Raw genomic sequence first — 23,083 nt, forward strand, 5'->3', positions numbered from 1 at the left:
CTGTTAGCCATCTGTATGTCTTCTTTGGAAAAATGTCTATTCTGGTCTTCTGCCTGTTTTTTGATTTGGTTGCCTGTTTTTCAGATATTGGATTGTATGAGCTGTTTATATATTTTAGATATTAACCCCTTGTCAGTCATATCATTTGCAAATATTTACTCCCATTTAGTAGATTGTCTTTTCGTTTTGTTGATGGTTTCCTTTGCTGTGCAAAAGTTTTTAAGTTTAATTAGGTTCCATTTGTTTATGTCTGCTTTTATTTCCTTTTTAGGAGATGGATCAAAAAAATTATTGCTACAATTTATGTCATAGAGTGTTCTGCCTATGTTGTCCTCTAGGAGTTTTATAGTACCTAGTCATACATTTAGGTCTTTAATGCATTTTGAGTTATTTTTGTATACAGTGTTAGAGAATGTTCTGATTTCATTCTTACATGTCATAAGCATTTTGGGGTCATCCTGAAAAAACTCTAAGGAAAGGTGCCATTTTTCTGAATTAGTAAATTCTTTTTAAAAAATAAATAAATAAATAATTAATTTTTGGCTGTGTTGAGTCTTCATTGCTACGTGCGGGCTTTCTCTAGTTGCAGCGGGTAGGGGCTACTCTTCGTTGCGGTGCACGGGCTTCTCATTGCGGTGGCTTCTCTTGTTGCAGAGCACGGGCTCTAGGTGTGTGGGCTTCAGTTGTTGCAGCACGTGGGCTCAGTAGTTGTGGCTTGCGGGCTCTAGAGCGCAGGCTCAGTAGTTGTGGTGCACGGGCTTAGTTGCTCCACAGCATGTGGGATCTTCCCTGACCAGGGCTCAAACCCGTGTCCCCTGCACTGGCAGGCAGATTCTTAACCACTGTGCCACTAGGGAAGTCCTAAGAAGATTCTTTTTAAGAAGCTGTCAAACTTTTTCAAAGCAGCTATACAATTTTACATTCCCACCAAAAGTGCATAAGGTTTCCAGTTCCTCCACATCTCACCAACACTTGGTAAAATATATATTTTTTTAATTTTAGCCGGTGAATAAGAAAAATACGTAGTCCTTTCCTCCTCTGTTTCTCCTTTACTCTCACACTATCACCACATTCACAATACTTCTGACGCTTCTGGTTACCAAATGTGTAGGGTTTTTTCCCCCACATTAAGCAATTTTCTGTGACACCAGACGGCTGTTCTAAAATTTAACTCGATTCTGACACTATCTACCTAGAGACAGCATCAGATCCCACAGGCTAAGGGCTCAGTCCCACAAGACTGGCCCCCACTTCAGGTGCCAATTGTAAGCAGTAGGTCGTCACCCAGGTTACCCACAACTTCTATCCAGTATGGCTACAGATAGAAGGTTCTCATGACCCCTTCCTCGGGTTTAATTTGCTAGAGTGGTTCAAGAACTCAGGGAAATACTTATTTACATTTACCAGTTTACTAAAAAAGGATATATGACATAGGATACAGATGAACATCCAGATGGAAAAGATGTGCAGGGCAAGGTATGTGGGAAGGGGCACAGAGCTTCCATGTCCTCTCCAGGCAAGCCACTCTCGCCACACCTCTACTCATTCACCAACCCACAAGCTCCCTGAACCTCGTAGCCAAGATTGATCATTAACTCCACTTCCAGCCCTTTCCCCTTCTCAAGAGAATTGTGGGGGGGGGGGGGGCGGCGATGGGGCTGAAAATTCCAAGCTTCTAATCATGGCTTGGTCTTTCTGGTGACCAGTCGTCATCCTGGAGCCATCCATGAGCCTATACAGTCACCTCATTAGAACAAAAGACACTCCTATCACCCAGGAAATGACAATGGTTTCAGGAGCCCTGTGTCAAGAACCTGGGGCAGAGACCAATATATATATTTTTTCTATTATTTTACAGCCAGTTTAGGGGTATTACTGGTATTTCACAGTGGTTTTAATATCTAATAATATAATCAGTAGATAGTTTATTAGTATCTTTTCACGTGCTTATTTGCCATCCATATGTCTTCTTTAGTAAAGTATCTGTTCAAATCTTTTGCCCTTTTTTAAAACTGGGTTATGTGTCACCTTACTAGTGAGATATAACTTCTTTATATATTCTGGATTCAAATCCTTAATCATATATATGTTTTGCAATTATTTTCTCCAAGTCTATTGCTTGTCTTCTCATTTTCCAGATAGTGCTTTTTGAAGCACAAAGATTTTTTAATTTTGATGGAGTCCATTTCATCAATTTTTTTAATGGACTGTGCTTTTAGTGTTGTATCTAAGAAATCTCTGCCTAATCCCAAATAGGCAGAGTAGTAAATGAAGATTTACTACTATGTTTTCTTCTAAGAGTTTCATTGTTTTAGCTCTTATATCCAGGCCATTGATCCTATATTTTTTGTTTACTTTTTAAAATTGAAGTATCATTGATTTACAATTATACTAGTTTCAGGTATATCACACAATGGTTCAATATTTTTATAGATTATACTGTTTAAGTTATTACAAAATAATGGCTATATGTCTCTACACTGTACAATATATCCTTGCTGCTTGATCTTACATTTTCTTCTAGAAGTCTTCTAATTCTACATTTTATACTTAAATTTATGATCAATTTTTGTGTAGAGTGTGAAGTAAGGGTCTGTCATTTTTTAACATATGGATGTCCAATTGTTCCAGCACCATTTGTTGAAAGGACTATTCTTTTCTCCAATGCATTACCATGGCATCTTTGTCAAAAACTGACCATATATATCGGAATTTATTTGTTGACTTTATTCTATTCTATTGATCCATTTGTTTACGGCTATAGTTTTATAAGTTTTGAAGTCAGGTATTTATTAAGTCTTTTTGTTCTTTTTCAAAATTGTTTTAGCTCTTCTGGGTGCTTTGCATTTCTGTATAGGTTTTAGAATAAGTTTCTCGATTTCTACAAAGAGACCTACTGGAATTACAATAGGGATTGCAGTCAGCCTACAGATGATCAATCTGAGTCTTCCAATCCATAAAGATAGTATCTCTCTGCATTTATTTGGGTTACCTTTAATTTCTCTCTGTAATGCTTTGTAGTTTCCAGTGTACAGAAATACTTATTTTTAAAACACCAATGATAAAATTCTTACTTAAGCTTTGAATCTGGTATCAAATTGTAACAGCAAACCTTGCAAAAGTTACTTAAGAATCTTTCTGACACAATTTTAATTACCTCACATTCAACAATGGGACAAACAAATAAACAATGAACAAACAGTAAAGATCTGTTATCTCATAAAGTCTAAGGGTTTTAAAAAGTTCATAAAACCAAGTAGGAAAGAAATTAATGCCTATCTCAAGATGGAATTTTCCTTGACTATTTTGCCCCAAAAAAGTGTTTGGTAGCAGAAACTAAGTACAGATCTTCCTCCACTTATGATGGGGTTATGTCTCAATAAACCCATCATTAAACTGAAAACATCAATAAGTCAAAAACCTACCAAACATCATAACTTAACCTAGCCTACCTTAAATGTGCTCAAAACACTTACATTTGCCTATAGTTGGGCAAAATCACCTAATACAAAGCCTATTTTATAATAAAGTGTTGAATATTTCATATAATTTATTGAACACTGTACTCAAAGTGAAGACCAGAATGGTTGTATAGATATAGAAGAGTCGTAAGTATATTAGCAGTGTTTCACTCGTGATCGCATGGCTGACTGGGAGCTGCGGCTGACTGCCAATGCCCAGCATCATAAGAGAGTATCATACTGCATATAGCTAGCCCCAGAAAAGATCAAAATTCAAAGTACAGTTTCTACTGAATGTGTATCATTTCTGCACCATCAAAAAGTCAAAACATCATAAGTTGAACCATTGTAAGTCAGGGAAGAAAACCAGATCTAGTACAGATGGTCCCTAATTCCCAAACCCAAGAAAATTCCACAAACTAAAGTCATATCCACAAACTCACATAATTTCTCGCTATATCTGTATGTATATAAAACTTCATACTGCCAACCCAATTAAATACACCATCTTCAGTCTTTCTGTCTCAGTGTTTATAGCATGATTTTCATCTCCAACTGTGAATGTATAAGCTTTCAAGGAAGCATATTTATCAAATAAAATGGGGTTTATATTCTACCAAATGTTCAAATTATGAAAAGGTTTTTTTTAAACTTTGAGAAGTATGAATGTTAACAGAGACTTTTTGATGAGAAACTCTCATTTAAAATAAAAACAAAAAAAAATTCATACCAGAAACCATGTACAATTACACTATTTATAATAGCAAAAAACAGAAACTACCCAAATGCCCACTGACAAGAGAAGATGATATAAACTGTGGTATTTATTTACTGAATATTGAACATTATTGCATATTGTACTGTAGTAAAAATGAATGAACTACAGTATATGCAACAACATGATAAATATTATAAATGTAATGTTGAGGGGGAAAAAAACAAGTCCCATTTGCTTATGTCTCTAAGCAAAACTAAACATATTGTTTGGGCACACATACATTCATAATAAAGCCTTTTTATAGAGGCAAAGGAATGATATGCACCAAATGCAGAATAGTAGTTAAAGGGGATAGGGAGTAAATGGGGCAAGGGAGGGCAGGAAAATTGAGTCACTAAGGAACACATAAATAGACACATGCAAATTATTAGTAATGTTCCAGTTCCTGGGTTGAATGGAGGGTTTATATGTTTATATGCTTTATAACTTACATATGTCATCTAATTCTTTTGTAAGTATAATTATTTTTAAAAAACATAAGCAAAATCTATTTTTAAAAATCACCCATTATAAAACATTTTCCAGAAGCGTTAACTGGGCACTCAGAATATATTGGGTTGGCCAAAAAGTTCACTTGGGTTTCTCCATAAGATCCTAAAACCCGAACGAACTTTCTGGCCAACCCAATACATCAAAAAACAAATTTTTTTAAGTTTTTACCTTTGTTTCTGTTCAACTGCTTTGTCCAAGTGCTGAAAGATATCCTGAAACAGGGTGCAGCTGGATTGACTATTAATCGTATATCCATATCCTCTTTTCCAATATTGTTTCAGATCATTTAAGTATTCTAAAACCTAAAAATACAAATTTCAAAAATCATTACTATTAATTTTTATTAATGTAACAGATTTTCTGATTTAATCATGATTTTTTCAGAAAAGGTTACATTGTTTAATCACCATTCTACACAAAGTATAGTAGAATCTTAGCATTTACAGAGTTTATACTTACCATTTCAAGCATTTAAGGGTTGAACCTAAAGGTCCATGACACAGAGATCTATGCTGAGACACAAACCCAAATGGGAATGTAGAGACTGACATGCAAGAGCAAGTTAGTAGTACTCACAAGCAGTAATCCAGCATCCATGACAGTTCAGGATACTGGGTTAAAGACACGTGCTCACCTCCGCTTTCTTCTAAAATTATTTTAAGATGATAGCAAAGATATATACAGAAAAAAGAAAAAATGTACATAGAAGAATATTCATTACAGCACAGAAGGTGCCAACAGTGAATCAGGAATTTTTAAGAATTTCAGGAAGGTAGAAACCAGATAGAAAATGAGTTACTTTGGTTCATGTATCAGTTTGGCAAAAACAGTAATAAAAGTAGACCAAGGGGGCTTCCCTGGTGGCGCAGTGGTTGAGAATCTGCCTGCCAGTGCAGGGGACATGGGTTTGAGCCCTAGTCCAGGAAGATTCCACATGCCGCAGAGCAACTAGGCCCGTGAGCCACAACTACTGAGCCTGCGCGTCTGGAGCCTGTGCTACGCAACAAGAGAGGCTGCGACAGTGAGAGGCCCGCGCACCGCGATGAAGAGTGGCCCCCGCTCGCCGCAACTAGAGAAAGCCCTCGCACAGAAACAAAGACCCAACACAGCAAAAAAAAAAAAAAAAGTAGACCAAGGATATGGAAAACTGGTAGTAGAAGGAATGTGTATTAATACAGATGTTCTAAAGGACAGACTGGCAAAATACACAAAAACACACATCTTTAAGGCCCATTAAATTCTGTTTCTTATAAACTAATATTCACAGAGGAACACAAGAGACAATGTACAAGAATATCTTAGAGTAGCACTGCTTAAAGGAGCTCCCCCCCCAAATTTCCTGGAAATACCTGAATTTCATTAATAGGTAGAGGCTTAAATAAACTATGATATACACATACTATGGAATACTATAAGATTATTTATAGATCTACATGAACTGACATGGAAAGATCTCCAAAACATACTGCTAAATGAGAAGAGCAGGTTAAGAATGATAAATACTTACTGGCCTGTGCTACTTGCAATAGATCAGACCCACCAACTATTATTGTTGTAGTTCAGTGGGGCAATATTATGCCATTTCTGAACCTATCATGGCCAGAGTGCTCTTTATGTACTGGGTTTTTGTATAAAACCCAGTGTATGTTGTCTAACTGCTGTTGGTAGCAGGAGAAGAGCAAGATGGTGGGGAAGGATTGTACACAGATATGTAGAGAAGGAAGATAGCTATCTGTAAGTCAAGGAGAGAGGCCTGGAACAGATACTTCTCTTACAGCCCTCTGAGGAGACCAATACTCCTGACATCTTGATTGCGGACTAGCAAAGGAATACATAATTTTCCTTCTTCATTTTCATGAGAAGTAATTGAAAGTTATCATCTATGCAAGGGGAAGCTCTGGTCAGTTATTTTCAGTGTTTTGATCCTTATGCCTTTCACAGATCTAATTCAAATGCTGGATCTCTTCCTTATTAGCTTTGTAATCTTGGACGCATCCCATAATTTAGTTGAGTCTTACTTTCATTATCTGCAAACTGAGAGTTCTAGTACCTCCTGAGAATTGTGCAAAGCCCTCAAAAATGCCCTTAGCACACAGACGTTGTTCAGTAAATGTCAATTGCTTTGTGAATTCCTGTAGTTGTGTGCTGCAGTAATTTTTTTAAAAATAAATTTATTTATTTATTTTTGGCTGTGTTGGGTCTTCGTTGCTGCATGTGGGCTTCTCACTGTGGTGGCTTCTCTTGCTGCAGTACACGGGCTCTAGGCACGCGGGCTCAGTAGTTGTGGCACAGAGGCTTACTTGCTCCATGGCATGTGGGATCTTCCCGGACCAGGGATCAAACCCGTGTCCCCTGCACTGGCAGGCGGATTCTCAACCCCTGCGCCACCAGGGAAGCCCTGCTGCAGTAATTTATATGAGGGGTAATCTTTGTACAATAAACATATTTGTTAAAGACAAAAAAAAAGGAATAATACAGTATAATATCATTTACTAGCAAAATACACACACAATTACACTGTTTACATTTCTAAGAATGGTATAAATTATAAATAGAGCACAGAAAAGGTTGAAAAGTACACATCAAACTGACAGGAGTGGTAGATTTCTGTGGAGAGGTCTTGAATTGGAGTTGGTGATTAAGGTAGCCTTTATCTGAATGTCAAACTTGTACTCATGTATCATTCTGATCCAACACCAAAAATAAAGGACTAAATCTTGCAACCCAAAAGAGGTACAAGAGAAGACTACACAGTAGTTATGAGCCATTCTTCTCAGGAGAGTCCCTAGAGAAATTAAGTGCAAGCAGTAAGTTTAAGAGCAAGAGCAAGGGTAGGCCACTGCCATATACCAAACACAAAACTAAACATATATTAAAGAGGCAATTAAATTAAGAAGTTAGCAAAAGGGACAAAGTAAACGTTAAAAAAATTAAAATAAAAAGAATTAGATAAAGTTCTGCCAAATCTATTCAAGAAATAAAACAAAAATAGTATCAGAAATGAAAAAGGAGAGGCGCTTCAAACTGTGGCACAGGGAAAAGGATGTCAAGCAGAATTCGGCAGTCTTGCTGAGTTGAGGAGTCAGAACTCAGAGTTTAGTAAGTCTGAAGTGGTTGGAATTAGCAGGGTAGAGTATCAGAGAGGAGGAAGCTACACAGAAAAAGAACTCCAAAAATCGTGGGGGGGTCCCCTTGATTCTGCTGCCAAAGGCCGTGGGAGTTGTAATCTGATCAATTCCAGAGCTATCACAAGGCTGAGAGATATTCATGTTCCAAGCAGCCTAAGTAGAGAGAGCTTCCATTGATACCAAGACATCCAGGACTTCAATCTGGACCCCAGAAGAGACATACTTTAATAGTAAAGACATGTGTATAAGTAAGGTTTTGTTTCTGAGTTTTGTAAGGTCAGGTCGAGAGCATGAAACTCAGAAAAATGAAGCCTGAAAAGGATCAAACTGATCCACAAGTAACTTAACTGCAAAATAAAACAAAATTCAATACTTAGAAGACAAAATCCAGGCATTCAACACCATAACATTCACAGTGTCCAGTATCTAATAAATAATTACTGGAAATACATGAAGAAACAAGAAACATGACTTATAACTAGAAGAAAAATCAGTCAGTAAAAGAATCTATCATAAGAAAGAAGGAATGTAAGGATAATTCAGTATTAGAAAATGTACTAATGTAATTTCTATGTTAGAAGATTAAAGAGGAAAAAAAATCATCTTCCTAGATGCCAGAAATTCAGCAAACATTCCTGATCTTAAAAACAATAAATAGAAGGTTTTAGTAAGAAACAGAAATTTTCTTAACTTGGTAAGGATAACTACTAGTGACTATGCCAAACATCATATTTTGCAATGAAACACTGAAAGTGCTCTTAACTAGAAAATATAAACAAAGCTTTGGGTTTTAAGATGATGGAATTAAGATATATATGCTCTCTTCTCTCCAAAATCACTCTAAAAAAAGAAGAATGAAAAAGAAATGCAAATGCCCCTTTCAAAGAAATTAGGAGACCTCTGTACCCTGAGCCACCACCATAAATGAGGAAGGACTGCCAAATGCAGTGAAAATCAAATAAAACACAAACAAAACCCCTCAGATAAAACTAACAGAAGACAGATTCTCAAAGCACATTGTACACTTGCAGGAGTAGATCCAATAATCCTTTGCTTGAAACAATAAGAACGAAGTCTAAGAGGAGCCTCCCTGGACAGTATGTAACACCATTACAGGAAACAGACTGATCTTCCATCTTTACAAGAAGCATTCTACAAAGAATCTCAGAGAAAAACTCCAAACTGGAAGGAACACGACTTATCTCTGAATAGCTGCTCATCCCTACTGGCCGTCTGAGAAGTAAAAGCTGAATTCATTGCAAAGATGAGTAATAATTTAAAAGGTGCTAGTATCTTTACAAACATACAAATTAAAAACAAGACTGCTACACAGATAAAATAGCCAGAAAAAAACCCCTCACCCTAGAAATTCTGCTACAGAGCAAATGAAAACTATAATTAAATAAACACAGTATCATGAATTCCAAAGACTTAAGAAAATAAAATAATCATTTAAAAAAGAATGAGTCCAAAACAAGAAAAAAAATATATGGAAAGAAGCATAAAGATAGAAATATAAACTGGAACAGCTCCAAAAAATAATTGGGCATTATCTAGTAAATTTGAAGTTCTGCATATCCTATGATCCAGCAATTCTACTACAGACATAGACCTTCAGAAATGTGTATATACACACGTATAGACATACACAAGAATATTCATAATAGTCCCAAACTGAAAACAACCCAAATGTTCACCAACAAGATAATTGATTAAAAAACTATGGTAATTCATGTAATGGAATATTATACAGCAATAAAAATAACTGAACTATAGCTACATGAGGCATCATAGATAAATCTTAAAAACATAATGTTGATAAAAAACTAGATACAAAAAAACACATACTGGATGATTCCATTACATAAAGTTCAAAACATAGTTAAACTGTTTCTTGGGAAAAAAATAATAAATTAGTAGACACTAAACTAACATAATAAAGAAAATGCAGACACACAAATAAGTAATAATAATGGGGACATAATCTCAGATATAGAAGGAAGACATTTTTTTAAATCATGAGATAAATTTGCCAAACTCCACAAATAAATCTGAAAACCTAGAGAACATGAATGACTTTTACAAGAAAATATTAAATACCAAAACCGACCCCAGATGAGATAGAAAATCTAGATATACTTGTTACAGAAGATAGACACAAAGCTGCAAAAAGCTATCCCACAGAGAAGTACATAGTTCATGTGTCATTTCTTTTGTAAGGTTTACCTGACTGCCATTAATCAACTTCCTCCTTTGTGTATCACTATACACTATATATACTTCTGTTATAGCCATCCCATTGTCTTGCAATGGTTTTTTTGTCTTTCACTCCTTGTGACATTCTTTGAGGACAATGCCTATCTTACGTTAGTATCTTCAGTTTCAACCAAGTGCCTGGCATGGAGCAGGCACTCAAACAATATTTGCTGAATGAAGGCACAGATGGACCAGCATTTCATAAGGTCTTGGATATCTAATAATATCCAGAATTCTTAGAATTTCATATATTTCTATTCATTTTTAATTCTTAAAACATTTTTTTTTATAAATTAATTTATTTTATTTATTTATATTGGCTGTGTTGGGTCTTCGTTGCTGTGCGTGGGCTTTCTCTGGCTGTGGCAAGCGGGGGCTACTCTTCGTTGCCGTGCACGGGCTTCTCATTGTGGTGGCTTCTCTTGTTGCGGAGCACGGACTCTAGTCACGCGGGCTTCAGTAGCTGTGGCTCGCGGGCTCTAGAGCGCAGGTCAGTAGTTGTGGCGCGCGGGCTTAGTTGCTCCGCGGCATGTGGGATCTTCCCTGACCAGGGCTTGAACCCATGTCCCCTGCATTGGCAGATGGATTGTTAACTACCGCACCACCAGGGAAGCCCCTTAAAACATTTTTAATAAAGAATTTCAAACATAAAAATAGAGAACAGGAGAATAATGAACCCCCACGTACCTCTCATCCAACTTCAACAACAATTAACACTTGGCCAATTCTGTTTCAGTTATGCCCCTACCACCACCACTGGATTATGCTAAAGCAAATTCCAGACATCATTTTATTGCATCTGTAAATACTTCAGTATGTAAACCTATTTCATAGTGAAAAGTCCTAAGCAGAGATTTTTGTGTCAAATTACTGAAAAAGAAAAAAAAAAAATCACAGGAAACATCTACATCAAAAGAAAACTTTAGGGCTTCCCTGGTGGCACAGTGGTTGAGAGTCCGCCTGCCAATGCAGGGGACACGGGTTCGTGCCCTGGTCCAGGAAGATCCCACATGCCGCGGAGCGGCTGGGCCCGTGAGCCATGGCCGCTGAGCCTGCACGTCCGGAGCCTGTACTCCACAATGGGAGAGGCCACAACAGTGAGAGGCCCACATACCACAAAAAAAAAAAAAAAAAAAAGAAAACTTTATATTTTTTAATGAAGAATCTAACTTATTTGCTTTTACTATATAAAAAGAAAGTCTCTTATTCAATTAATTTAAACATGTATTTCAAATTTTCAAATCATGGTCATTTAAATGAGAAGTTCTTTGAAAGTGGCGGTGGGGGGTGGGGGTGGTAGGATGAAGTGGAAGATTGGTACTGACATATGTGCACTAATATGTATAAAATGGATAACTAATAAGAACCTGCTGTATAAAAAATAAATAAAGTTCAAAAAAAATATGAGAAGTTGTTTAAAGGTACCTACACAATGGAGAAATCTGGAAGGTGCCACTTTAATCATATGATCAAACATATCATCATCAGTGATGTGACAAACTGACATCATTCCTTCTGATTAGACACACTATATAAGAATACTTATATAGTATTCTTGTCAAAAATGTTTAAACCCCAATCTAATCTTAAGTGAAAAAACAGACACAAAGACATTCTGCAAAAAAGCTGGCCTAGATGCCTGCAAAATGCCAGTGTATAAAAGACAAAAGAAAGGCTGGAACACTCTTCTAGATTAAAGGCAACTAAAGGCATGACAAGTAAATACAATGAATGATCCTTGATTAGATCCTGAATTTAAAAATAAAAAAAAAGTGGGAGGGAGACGCAAAAGGGAGGAGATATGGGGATATATGTATATGTATAGCTGTTTCACTTTGTTATAAAGCAGAAACTAACACACCATAATAAAGCAATTATACTCCAATAAAGATGTTTAAATATTTTTTAAAATAAAAGCTATAAATATAGGATTCTATTAAGACAAGTGTGAAAACACAAATACTGACTGTATATTAGACAATACTGTACTATATATGCATATGTAAATTTACATTTTATTATGATTATGTAGGAGAAGTTTCTTGTTTAGATGTACGTCCAAGTATTTAAGGGTGAAGTGTCTTGATGTTTAGAAGAAAAAGGTTACATATATATGTGACAGAATAAATGTCCCTCAAAGATGTCTACATCCTAACGCCTACAACCAATGAATATGTTATCTTACATGATAAAAGGGAATTTGCAAATGTGATTAAGTTAAGGAGCTTAAGATGGAAAATTATCCTAGACTATCTAGATGGGCCCAATAATCACAAAGATCCTTATAAGAAGTAGGCAGGAAGGACACAGTAGGAGATATAACAATGAAGCCGTGGTCATAGTGATACAAGGAATGCAGGTGGGCTCTAGAGACTGGAAAGGGCAAGGAACAGATTTTCCCCTAGAGTCTCCAGAGAACACAGCCCCCTGTTGATACCTTGATTTTAGCCCTGTAAAATTCATTTTGGACTTCTGACTTCCAGAACTGTAAGATAATAAATTTGTGTTGCTTTCAACCACTAAGTTAGCAGTAATAGGAAACTATTACTGTTATAGCAGTTATAGCAGCAATAGGAAACTAATAGATTATAAAGAAAGAAAAACAAATGTGGCAAAAAAGGTTAAAAACTGGTGAATGTAGGTGAAGGACATGAATGTTCATTCTGTTATTCTTACAACTTCTGTCAGTTTGAAATTTTTCAAAATAAGTTGTGGGGAAAAAAAGAGAGAAGTTCATATGCAATAAAGAGATAAAAGGGTAATCCTAAAAATAAAAGGAAAAGAAAAACAAGTAGCACAGAATCTAAGTCACCTAATAGTTCCATCTTTTACGATATGGAAATAAAAGCACAGCGTTGTCGGTCTTTGGAAGTAAGGGACCACATGGATATAGCTACTCAGAATACAAAAAGGGCAGATAGCCAGGTAAGCATATGCCAAATATTCCAACAACTGTAGTAACTTGGGCAAATAAGTTGTTCTTCTGTTAAAAAGTAAATTTCCCTTTTGCCCACACCCCTCAGTCATTTACACAATACTGAAAATCACTTCAATTCTGTTTATTGGCCTTTTCCCCTACAGCAATCTGGGCAGGGAGAAAAGGGAGGTGAGGAATTTTGACACAAGTGAATGGTGACCATAAGTCTCAGTTTACACCTATACTGGTGTAATTATTACTGGTTCCCCTTTCACTTTTAAAAGTATTCAATTTAGGAGATTCCCTAGTGGTGGAGTGGTTAAGAATCCACCTGCCAGTGCAGGAGACACGGGTTCGAACCCTGGGCCGGGAAGATCCCACATGCCGTGGAGCAACTAAGCCCATGTACCATACTACTGAGCCTGCACTCTAGAGCCTGCGAGCCACAACTACTGAAGCCCGCGTGCCACAACTACTGAAGCCTGCGTGCCTAGAGCCTGTGCTCCGCAACAAGAAGCCACTGCGATGAGAAGCCCGCGCACCACAACAAAGAGTAGCCCCCACTCGCCACAACTAGAGAAAGCCCGTGCACAGCAACGAAGACCCAATGCAGCTAAAAATAAATAAATAAATTTATAAAAAATAAAGTATTCAATTTAGAACATAAATTTTATGATCATCCTAAGCACAGAGTATTTCAAAGAAGGGTAGGCCGGGATGTTTCTGAAGTGATAGTTATGGACACTTAGAGGAGATGAGAAGTGTTTTGAGTACTTGAGACAGAGAAAAAGTAGATCATCAGGGAGCAATTCAGGAGCACCGAGAGGAAATACATACACCTATTACTTCTGGCACTCAGCATCCTAGAGCAAGCATCCATCGAGGGCTCTTTTCCCTTCTTCCAACTTACCAGCTAAGCCCTACATCTGCATTGGCATAATACTACAGAAAAATCACCTTTAATCTGGTTGTTGGTCACTTTAGTCTTTAATTAACGAAATAAAGCACTTGTTTTACTTTCAAATGTACATTAGCTCTCAGCTTAAAAGCTTGCTTCTAACTGACAAATAGTACACTTCTTTTCAAAATTTGAGGTTAAATTCTGAAGTTAGTAATTGATTTTCATACAGAATACTGAAGGTTCCATATGTATGCAAGGGATGACTGAAGTTTCTAAAGTCCGTATTTCTGAATGACCCATACATAAAGATACATCTTACTCTCATCCATCAGAATTCTATCTAATGCCTTGATCCTCAATACTTAAGAAAACAATTAACACTTTCCTACCCGAACTCTCTGGCTCCCAGCATCCCAGATTTGACCAGAATTTGCCTCCTTTACAGTCACCAGAGCTCTGTCTGCCCTTCTCTCTCTAGAGTCTAAAAGTCTACAAAGAAACAACATGAATGAAGAGGAAAGAAAGGGAATACAAAGTAGCCAGGCAGAACCAAGATGAATCACTGCCATCACTGGGTAGAAAACAGAACTCTATTTATTATGAAAACTTTATAAAAGAATAGGTATTTGGAAAACCATTCATCCTCTCTGAGCTTTGGCTTCCAATAAAAAGAAGAATTTGGATTATATTAGCTCTATAATCCTTTCCAGCAGTAAAATTTGATGATGGGTTAAGTAGGTTTTTAACTGGGTGGACCTAGAAATCAAATCACAATGGAAGAATGTTTTCCAGAGTTTTATGAGCCTAAACTATTTACAAGTAGGTAGGTCCTATCTGAACAATTAATCTCTCTTTTTAAGGAAAATTACAAGATAGTCAAAGGCACTTAATGTTCCCTACTCTGCTTATTTTTTGAAAAGCTGCTTCAAATAAAGACAACAATGAAAACCATGCAAAAAAAAAAGCAAAGAAACTGCAAAAGTAATACTTACCTTTGCATCATCTATGTCAAAAACATCACACCAAGGAGATTTAACACCTTTAATTGCCAGGTCAAATGAACAGGTGAAAAAAGCTACCTGAATTAAATCTGAGAGGAAAAAAAAGGTAAAATTTGTAGGTTACTATTTCCTGCAGTTTTCCAAAGGCTGAATATCTATAGAATGCCAAGGACTTACTACATAAAACATAACTTGATTTTGTTACTTTTAGAGGATTAGAGGAGGGGAGATAAAGTTATAAAAGGTTTTAGTCCCCAACTTGAAAGTCAGCAATGACAAAGAACATTTATTGAACAGTTCTTTTAACTACACAATTCACATTATAACTATTAAGAAGAAGCAAGTACAGAGAAGGATATAAAAAAGAAGAGAAGACTGCAAAAGGTAAAGAACAAAGAAAAGGCAGACTGAGGAGTCAGGAGGAAGGTGAAGCAAAGGGTCAAGAAGGAGAGAAACAAAGAGGGAAAAATCACACTATGAGACCTGACTTTGACATTAATTATCCTGGGTAAGTCACTCTAGCCTTCCTGGGTCTCAACACAAAATAGGTAAAGGATTTATTCTTTTGTCAAGCAATATCAAAGGACATATAATTAATATATCCATAACACATAAAGGGTACCTATGATCAATAAGAAAAAACATAAAAATAATCCAATAGAAGATGGCCAAGGTTATGAAGAGGCAATCCTCAGAAGGAATGAAATAGCTAATAAACATATGAAAAGATGTTCAACCTTACAAGTAACCAAAGAAATGCAAATTAAAGCTAGATATCATTTTTCATTAATTAAATTGGCAAAAGTCAAAATGACTAATAATATCCACTGTCAGATGAATTGGGGGAAATGAGCATTCTCACATATTGTTGATATAAATTTTTCTACACCTTCAGAGAACAATTTGGAAGTATATGTTAAGATGTAAAATATTCATGCACCTTAACCCAACAATTCTACCTATAGTTATCTTATAAACTCTCAAGTGCAAAAAGCAGACTATAAGAATGTCCACTGTTGTGTTATTTGAAAGAGTTAAAAACTAAGAAAAAGCTTAGTAGGAATGTAATTTCCTATAAAATAAAGAATTTGGACTGTATTAGCTCCAGCCTCTCTGACCAGTAAAACTTGATGATGGGTTAAATAAATTTTTAACTATCATTTACCTAAAAATGTAATCATATATATCCTATAAAATAACAGAATTTAAAAAAATGAGACAGATACATTGCTAAGTAAAAATAAGTTACAGAAAATACATACAGCATCACCTTTCTATGCAAAAAAAAAAAAAGTATTTAAATAGCTAAAATATTTTTGAACAGTTACTCTGTGCCACGTACTGTGCTAATGCTTTGCATGAATTAATCTCATATAATCCTTGCAATAATCCTGTGAGGCAGGTACAATTCCTATATCCATTTTACAGAGAAAGAAACTATGGCACAGTGATATTAAGGAACTTGCCAAAGATCACAGAGTTAGTCAATAATATAACAAAGTCAAGAATCGAATAGTCGAATTCCAAACAGTCCAATTCCAGAACCCATGATTTTAACCACTATGCTAATATTGCCTCCAAAAAAAAGTTGTTCTCAGTTACCCCATCAGTAAAATACAAATAATCCTTGTCAAGTCAGAGACTAGAAATAATGTTTTTTAAAAAATCTTCAACAATCTTAAATGCCCACTAACAGAATAATGGCTAGATGCTGGTATTATATAATGGGATTCTGTACATAAGTTTAAAATGCAGAACTAGAATTACACACATTAAATAAAAAATGCAAAGTTGAATTAAAATCAAATTTCAGACTGATACCATAGTTTGATACCATTCCTAAAAGTTTAAAAATCTGCAAAATGCCCCATTTAGTCATAGAAACATAAATATAAAAACCGGCATGGGATGACTTAAATGTTCAATTCATGACAATGGTTACCTCTGGGAGAAAAGGAAAGGAATGAGATCCTAGAGAGGGACAAAGGACCCTCAATTTATTTAAAGCAACTAAGTGAAGCATAATGTTAAAATCTGATCAAACTAAGTTGTGGGTATACAGATACTCATTATATTAGCCTTTATTATTATCTATATACTTGAATTATTTCCCAAATAATTTTTAAAGCTCTGCAAACGACCCCAATGTATAGCCAGTTGAAGAAAAGAGAAAAAACTCAATTTTAGATGCTAGTCTAGGCATCTTCACTTTTTTGATCCTTATAAAGCATTCAGACACCAGGACTGACATATTCTAGTCTAATTAACATCTAACATCTAATTAACATCAGTCTAACTAACATCTAATTAACATCAGTCTAATCTAACATCTCCTACTTCTAGTCTTTGGAAATTTATTCACACTATAATGAAATCACACTCTATATATCTGTCAATATCTGCTGTATGGATTATACATTCCTAGAAAACAGGAAAAAAAATCTTATTATTTTTTCTTAATTTCTCATTGCTAGGTAACCATGTACCTTGGTTTTCCACCTGCTCTCCCAGCATAATTATTAATAGTGTTTCCTTTCACCCTAAAGTGTCCCAGGTGGCACAGTCTACCATCCACTGCAATAGCTTATGACATACATGACTGCTCATTTTCTCAGCATCTCTAGGTATAAAAGCTCCAAAGGGAAAAAAAAAAAAAATCACACTACTTTTTAAAAACTTAACCTCTCTCAAAACATTAACATGCACGTCTGAACTGCTTTAAAAGCTAAAGAATTTATATGACTTTCCATTTGTATCACTTTAAGAGGAGATAATTCAGAAGAAGATAATTTTTGTTTTATAAATAATGTTTAGAGTTGAAGCTTTATATAACTTTGCCCTCAAAACAAAACAAAAAATTCCAGGATACATCAAGAGTCTTGTGTATTAATTTACATAAAACTCAAAGAAGAATCTGAATCTAAGAATAGTAAGCATGAGATATAGAATTTTCTTGACCTAGAACACATTATTTTCTCAACGTAAAATCAATTGTGGTCCTTTAAAAGGAATAACTTTATGCTTCCATATTTTTCCACGTTCAGAGTTTAAAAACCACTTAAACTATTTCAGAGTTCAAATGCAAGACAATAGGCACATTACCTGCATTTAAGTTGTTGACTGGCACTTGCAAAATACCTGCAACTTTTTTTAAAATGTTCTGCATTTCTGGTCCAGTTTTGAAGGCTTCTACATGATAAAGAGCCGTAGCATTCCTTTCCACTTGAGTTAAAAACTTCTCACAATGATCAAAGAACCTCATTAATTTATCATTAATTCTTGGAGGTCCACACTCCATGTCTGAAAGGGAAAAAAATAATTGTGTGTGTATATGTGTGTGTGTGTGTGTGTGTGTGTGTATCCATTGACACGAATGACAATTCCAAATTATTGGAAAATTTTGTTTCAAGTGTAAAAAGGAACCTTAAAAACCTATTTATTCATTGACATGTCTGAAATAAGTACACACTGCTCAAGAAAGACATAGGGCAAAACTATTCCCCATTTGTAATAATTGTTAGCTCATGAGAGGATACGCTAAAAAAGACTAAAGAAACAGAAAATATCAAAGATAAAAAAAAAGTTAGAGCAATACTACACTATGAAATAAAGGTAACTGAAATGAATGTTTTCTTAAAGAAAACAAAAATAATTAGATATGAATATCATAAAAAGTGTAAAAATCTATTACCTAAGTACTGTTTCCATCAGGCACAGAAAATTTGAGAAAACAACCTAAAAATGAGCAACGTTTCTAATTACAAAGTGAGAGAGAATTCAACAGACAGGCTCTGTTTTACTACTCTAAGCCATAGTCTAAATAGAGTATTTTATTTTCTCAATTAAGTTTCTCAACCCTGTGTTCCTTTACAAAAGACTGCTTTGGACAAAAACTACTGACAATAGCACAAAATACATTAAAGTTTCAGGTCTTCTGTATTTCATTGTGCTAGATGCTTCTGATTCGGTTTATTTTCTAACTGAAGCTCCAGAATAACTTCCCATTTAGAATTTTATGTGTTAACATTATTTCCCCAATTCGGTAACAAATACATACTAGAAAAGCATTCGTAATCATGCTTCAGCTACTGGGGTGCCTTTTAAGTTTTCTCAGAGTCATATTTAAAAATACACAGATTCCAACCATCATTTCTCCAATAATTTACCATGAAAAGAACACCAAGTATACTATTTCTGTAATTAAAATAAGAAAATTATCCCTAGTTATACCATTTTGCTTCAGATGTGTATGTGAAAATATTTATATGTATGTGTGTGTGTATCCATTTCAGGAGCTCCTGAAATGAATAATTCTGCCAATTTTAACTGGTAATCAGATTACAGTTCTTAAGAAATTACTAGGAAAATCTTTGTCATCTTTTTCTGTGGCCTCAAAATTTCCTAAGTGGATCTGGATAATTCATCCCTGCTATTATCTAATTACTGCTATTCTTTAAATAGAAACAAAGGCATTGTTCTGTTTCTGTAAGAATACAAAATCCAATTCAGTGGCTTCCCTCCAAAGCCCAGATGTACACAACAGGCAAAACAATTGTCTGTAGATAATAATGAAGCAGCTAAGCAAAGGGTTTAATCTCTGATACTGAAAATGGTGAGGGGTGGCTTATCCTGAACTATTTTGATCCACGGCTGGCAAATGCCCATTCTCATAATCCATCTAAGGGCAAAAATTCATTCATCCCAGGAGGTCCAGTAGTCCCTTTTTGGTATACACTATATACATATATAGTACTATATTGAAGTATGTTCTGCTTTCAACATTCAGTTAATTTAACAGATTTGTGGGAAATCTTCACTCATATCAATGGAAAAAAGTCTAGCTATATTAAAAAGCATGATTCAACAAGTGACTGAACACAAGTCAGCCAACCGAGTTACTCACAGAGTCATGACAGAGTCATAACACATGACAGAGTCAATGGAAGAACCCCTTGGAGATGGCTGAACAGCTTAAGAGAGAATGCTATTGGAGAAATGACAAACCAGTCTACTTCTAATTTATTTTTTGCTTGGGCTTTTTAAAGCTAAATGATGCCTCACCTCAACTTTGACCTTAAAGCTGATCAAGAAAGTATTAACACTTGTTCATCTCTCTGGCACAAAAATGTCATGTTTTCATTCTTATCCTTAAGTTACAGGACAAATGGAAGCTGTACGTACAGTGTAATGGTTAAGAGACCAAGCTCTAAATCAGATTTCCTGGGTTCATACCTACTCATTTGAAATTAGGCAAATTAGTGTTTCTACGTCTCAATTTCCTCACCGGTTAAGAGGGGGGGAAATACAATCAACCTCAGAGAGCTGTTGTAAGGATTTTGTGAAATAAATGTGAGGCATGCAGAGCACATAGCAAGCATTAAGTGTTTGCTATTATTATTATGTGACTTTTAAAATATTTTCTAAGGAAAAAGCATCATTTGAGGGAAAACAGAAGACCTGGATTCTGGGCCTCAAACTAAGAAAGGACAATCAGCAGGGCATTTTCTTAGGCTCAGCTTCTTCACTGTGAAATAAAAGAGCTCTGCTAGACGATCTCTCAAATTTTGCAAAAGTATTGGTAGTGGAATAAATTAGTAAAGTACTGTGCCATGACCATGGACCACAGCTACAAGGAGAGTAACTCTATAGTACATGCAAAATCAAAACAGAGAAAAAAGCAGAGCAGTAAAGAAAGTTTGAGAGTACTTCCCAAAATATGTTGTAGGTCTAGAATTAATATCTGAAAAAGCTGTTAAATGAAAAAAACAAAACAAAACAAAACCCAAATAGTATTAGTATCAGAAGTAAAACCTGAGGAAGAAAAGTCCTAGATTTAAAAAAAAAAAAAAAAAAGTGCGCCGAACTGCAGAACTAGTCGCCAGAGAGGGAGGAAGGGGAGAGGGGTTGGTGCTCAGATGGAGAAATTCATTTTGGGAATGGGTGATCAAAAACTGCCCTGGCCTGTCTCCCTTCCTACTGGATCCCCCAACGTCTACCACAGCGTCCTGCACGTAGAAGGTGCCAAACTCATCCCTGATGAATGAAAAAATGAACATTATGTACGAGGATAAGGGAGAGAGCCAAGTCCTGAACATCCCATGGGATGGGGGGCTGGGGACAGAAGGAAGTAAGGAGAGGCTGGGATCGGGGAAGTCCGGGATCTGGGGGAGGACCGAGGCAGGGCACTGGCTGGGCGGCCCGGGGTGGTCACCTGCGACGTCGGGCGGCGGTAACCCAGGGTGGTAGTGCTGCCACAGTCCCTGCAGGAAGGCGGCGCCGCTGTCCATGCAGCGGTGCTTGGAGCTGGTGACTAGCTGCAGGCGGCCGCAGTTTTCTCGGCTGAAGAGGACCGGGAAAAGGGAGGCCAGGCGCAGGGCCAGCTGTCGCATGTCCTGCCGCCCCTTCTCCACCAGCTGCCCGTCCATCCAGTCCGCGTACCACAGCGGCCAGTTGGCCAGCACAGCGCCCAGGTCGCCGCCGCCGGCAGCGCGGATCCGGTCATCCCCGGGCCCGCGGGCCTGCAGCAGTCCGTGCAGCTGCCGCAGCTTGCGGATCTGTTTGGTGGTCGGGTAGCGGGTGCCGTGGCGGATGAGGGCGACCAGCTGTACCGGGGTGCAGGTCTCCTCCAGCAGTTGTGGGTCCCGCCGTGGCGCCTCGGGGTCCGGCAGCAGCCCGGGGTTGGCATCCTCGTAGCGAGTCTTGGTGCCGAAGTAGGGGCTGAGCGGCGAGACCACGCGGTTCTCCGGCTCCAGGAGGGAGCAGCGAGAGAGCGACGAGACCAGCGCCACAGCCAGGGCCGCGACGGGTGCCACGGAGACCCTGAAGAGGCGGCAAGGGCCACGGAGCATGATGCACTGCGGCCCGCGGAGGGAAACATACCGGCTCAGTCGACAGCTTCCGGATCCGGTGGGCAGGGGGCGGGCCCGGCGGGTGCTTCCGGCCAGTGCCCCACCCCGGGAATCACTGCGCGTACCCAGCTCTCAGGCTGTGAGGAGGCGGACACTGTTAGCGGAGTACCGAGAGTGCGGGCTGGACGCTCGGAGGAGCCCAGTGGCCCTGTGGCTCGAGTGAAGCCGGTAGAAATCCTCGAGGCGCTTCGGAGACCTGTGGCTTAGGTGGAGCCGGCGTCGCCTGCACCCCCGAGCGTGGGCGAGTTTCCTTGTAGCTGGTGGCGCCTCAGGGACTGACTTAACGACTCCTGTTTAAATTCTCTTGGGTGTGAATAAGCCGGGACTCAGCCTTAAGTCTCCAAAGCTGCCAAAACAGGACACCTTTTAAGAGCTGACTTCTGTATCATCATCCATACCCCATTCTACTCTGTTTTTCAAAATGTATTTTGAACCAGCTGCATCAAATCCACCTGAGGCGGTGACTGAAAATGCAAACCCCAGGGCCCGGGCCCAGCATGCCTCCTGGAGCCCAAGGTTTACTCCTCCATTACAGTTTGAAATTAATCGCTATACATTAAGGCAGAGGCGAACCTGGAAAGAGGCTCAGTTCTCCAGGAAATTTAATTCCTGAGCGTTTGGTAGTATTTTGACCTGGACCAGCAAAGCTGACATCAGGGGGACAGCACCCCAGAAGAACTGTGCTTGTTGATACCGAGGGCTTAGACAGTAGAGACAGCAATCCTGCTAACGGGCGCATTGAATCGTGGCCCAACAGATTTACTCCATTATAAGTATGAGCTGATCTGTGTGAAGCAAACAAGATGTGTATTTACCGCCACTCCGAGTCCAAACTCTCCTCCCACGTAATGACATATTCAAATCAACCCCAACGTTTTTTCGTAGGTTATTGCTCCCCCCAAATCATAAATCTGACGAATACCTTGGTTTCTCCACTTGAACCCTAGTTCATATGCCAGCTGGAAAAAGAATAAGTATTAAGTCATACGGTGATCCAGATCGAAGGAAGTTTGGACCATGTTTTTATAAGTGCAGCTTTTCCTTCAAAGACACCATTAAATTGCTCTTGGTAAGTCCGCCTCCACGTTTACTCCTTTTCTCCTTAAAAGTGCCCCTCCGGTCCAGAGAGGTATACCTCTTAATGTTAACCCAGTGAAGAAAATGGTGTAAAATCAAGAATAGATTCCGACTTGAATGCTGCAAATTTTAAGCTGTTCTGTGGCAGGTAACCATCTTTAGAA

At 37.6% G+C, this 23,083-nt stretch overlaps 1 protein-coding gene across 10 annotated transcripts in view; it reads right to left on the bottom strand.

Moving 5' to 3' along the window:
• The window catches only part of MINPP1 (multiple inositol-polyphosphate phosphatase 1), a 167,470-nt gene extending 145,645 nt beyond the window's left edge, over positions 1 to 21,825 (bottom strand). For 4 of the 10 annotated variants that reach the window (XM_033841718.2, XM_033841720.2, XM_033841719.2 and 1 more), the window contains exons 1-4: positions 21,146 to 21,820; positions 18,037 to 18,234; positions 14,926 to 15,023; positions 4,900 to 5,033 (exon numbers count right to left, since the gene is read on the bottom strand). In XM_033841718.2, the coding sequence (XP_033697609.1) occupies positions 4,900 to 5,033; positions 14,926 to 15,023; positions 18,037 to 18,234; positions 21,146 to 21,782 (1,067 nt within the window). In that variant the 5' untranslated portion in view covers positions 21,783 to 21,820. Of the gene's footprint in view, positions 1 to 4,899; positions 5,034 to 10,426; positions 10,685 to 14,925; positions 15,024 to 18,036; positions 18,235 to 21,145 lie in introns of those variants that run through there. The other 6 variants (XM_019937985.3, XM_073794233.1, XR_012327003.1 and 3 more) reach the window with 6 other exon arrangements.
• Between the last annotated feature and the right edge of the window lie 1,258 nt (positions 21,826 to 23,083).

This window comes from Tursiops truncatus, chromosome 16, assembly GCF_011762595.2.
Source record: "Tursiops truncatus isolate mTurTru1 chromosome 16, mTurTru1.mat.Y, whole genome shotgun sequence".
Classification (NCBI taxonomy): domain Eukaryota; kingdom Metazoa; phylum Chordata; class Mammalia; order Artiodactyla; family Delphinidae; genus Tursiops; species Tursiops truncatus.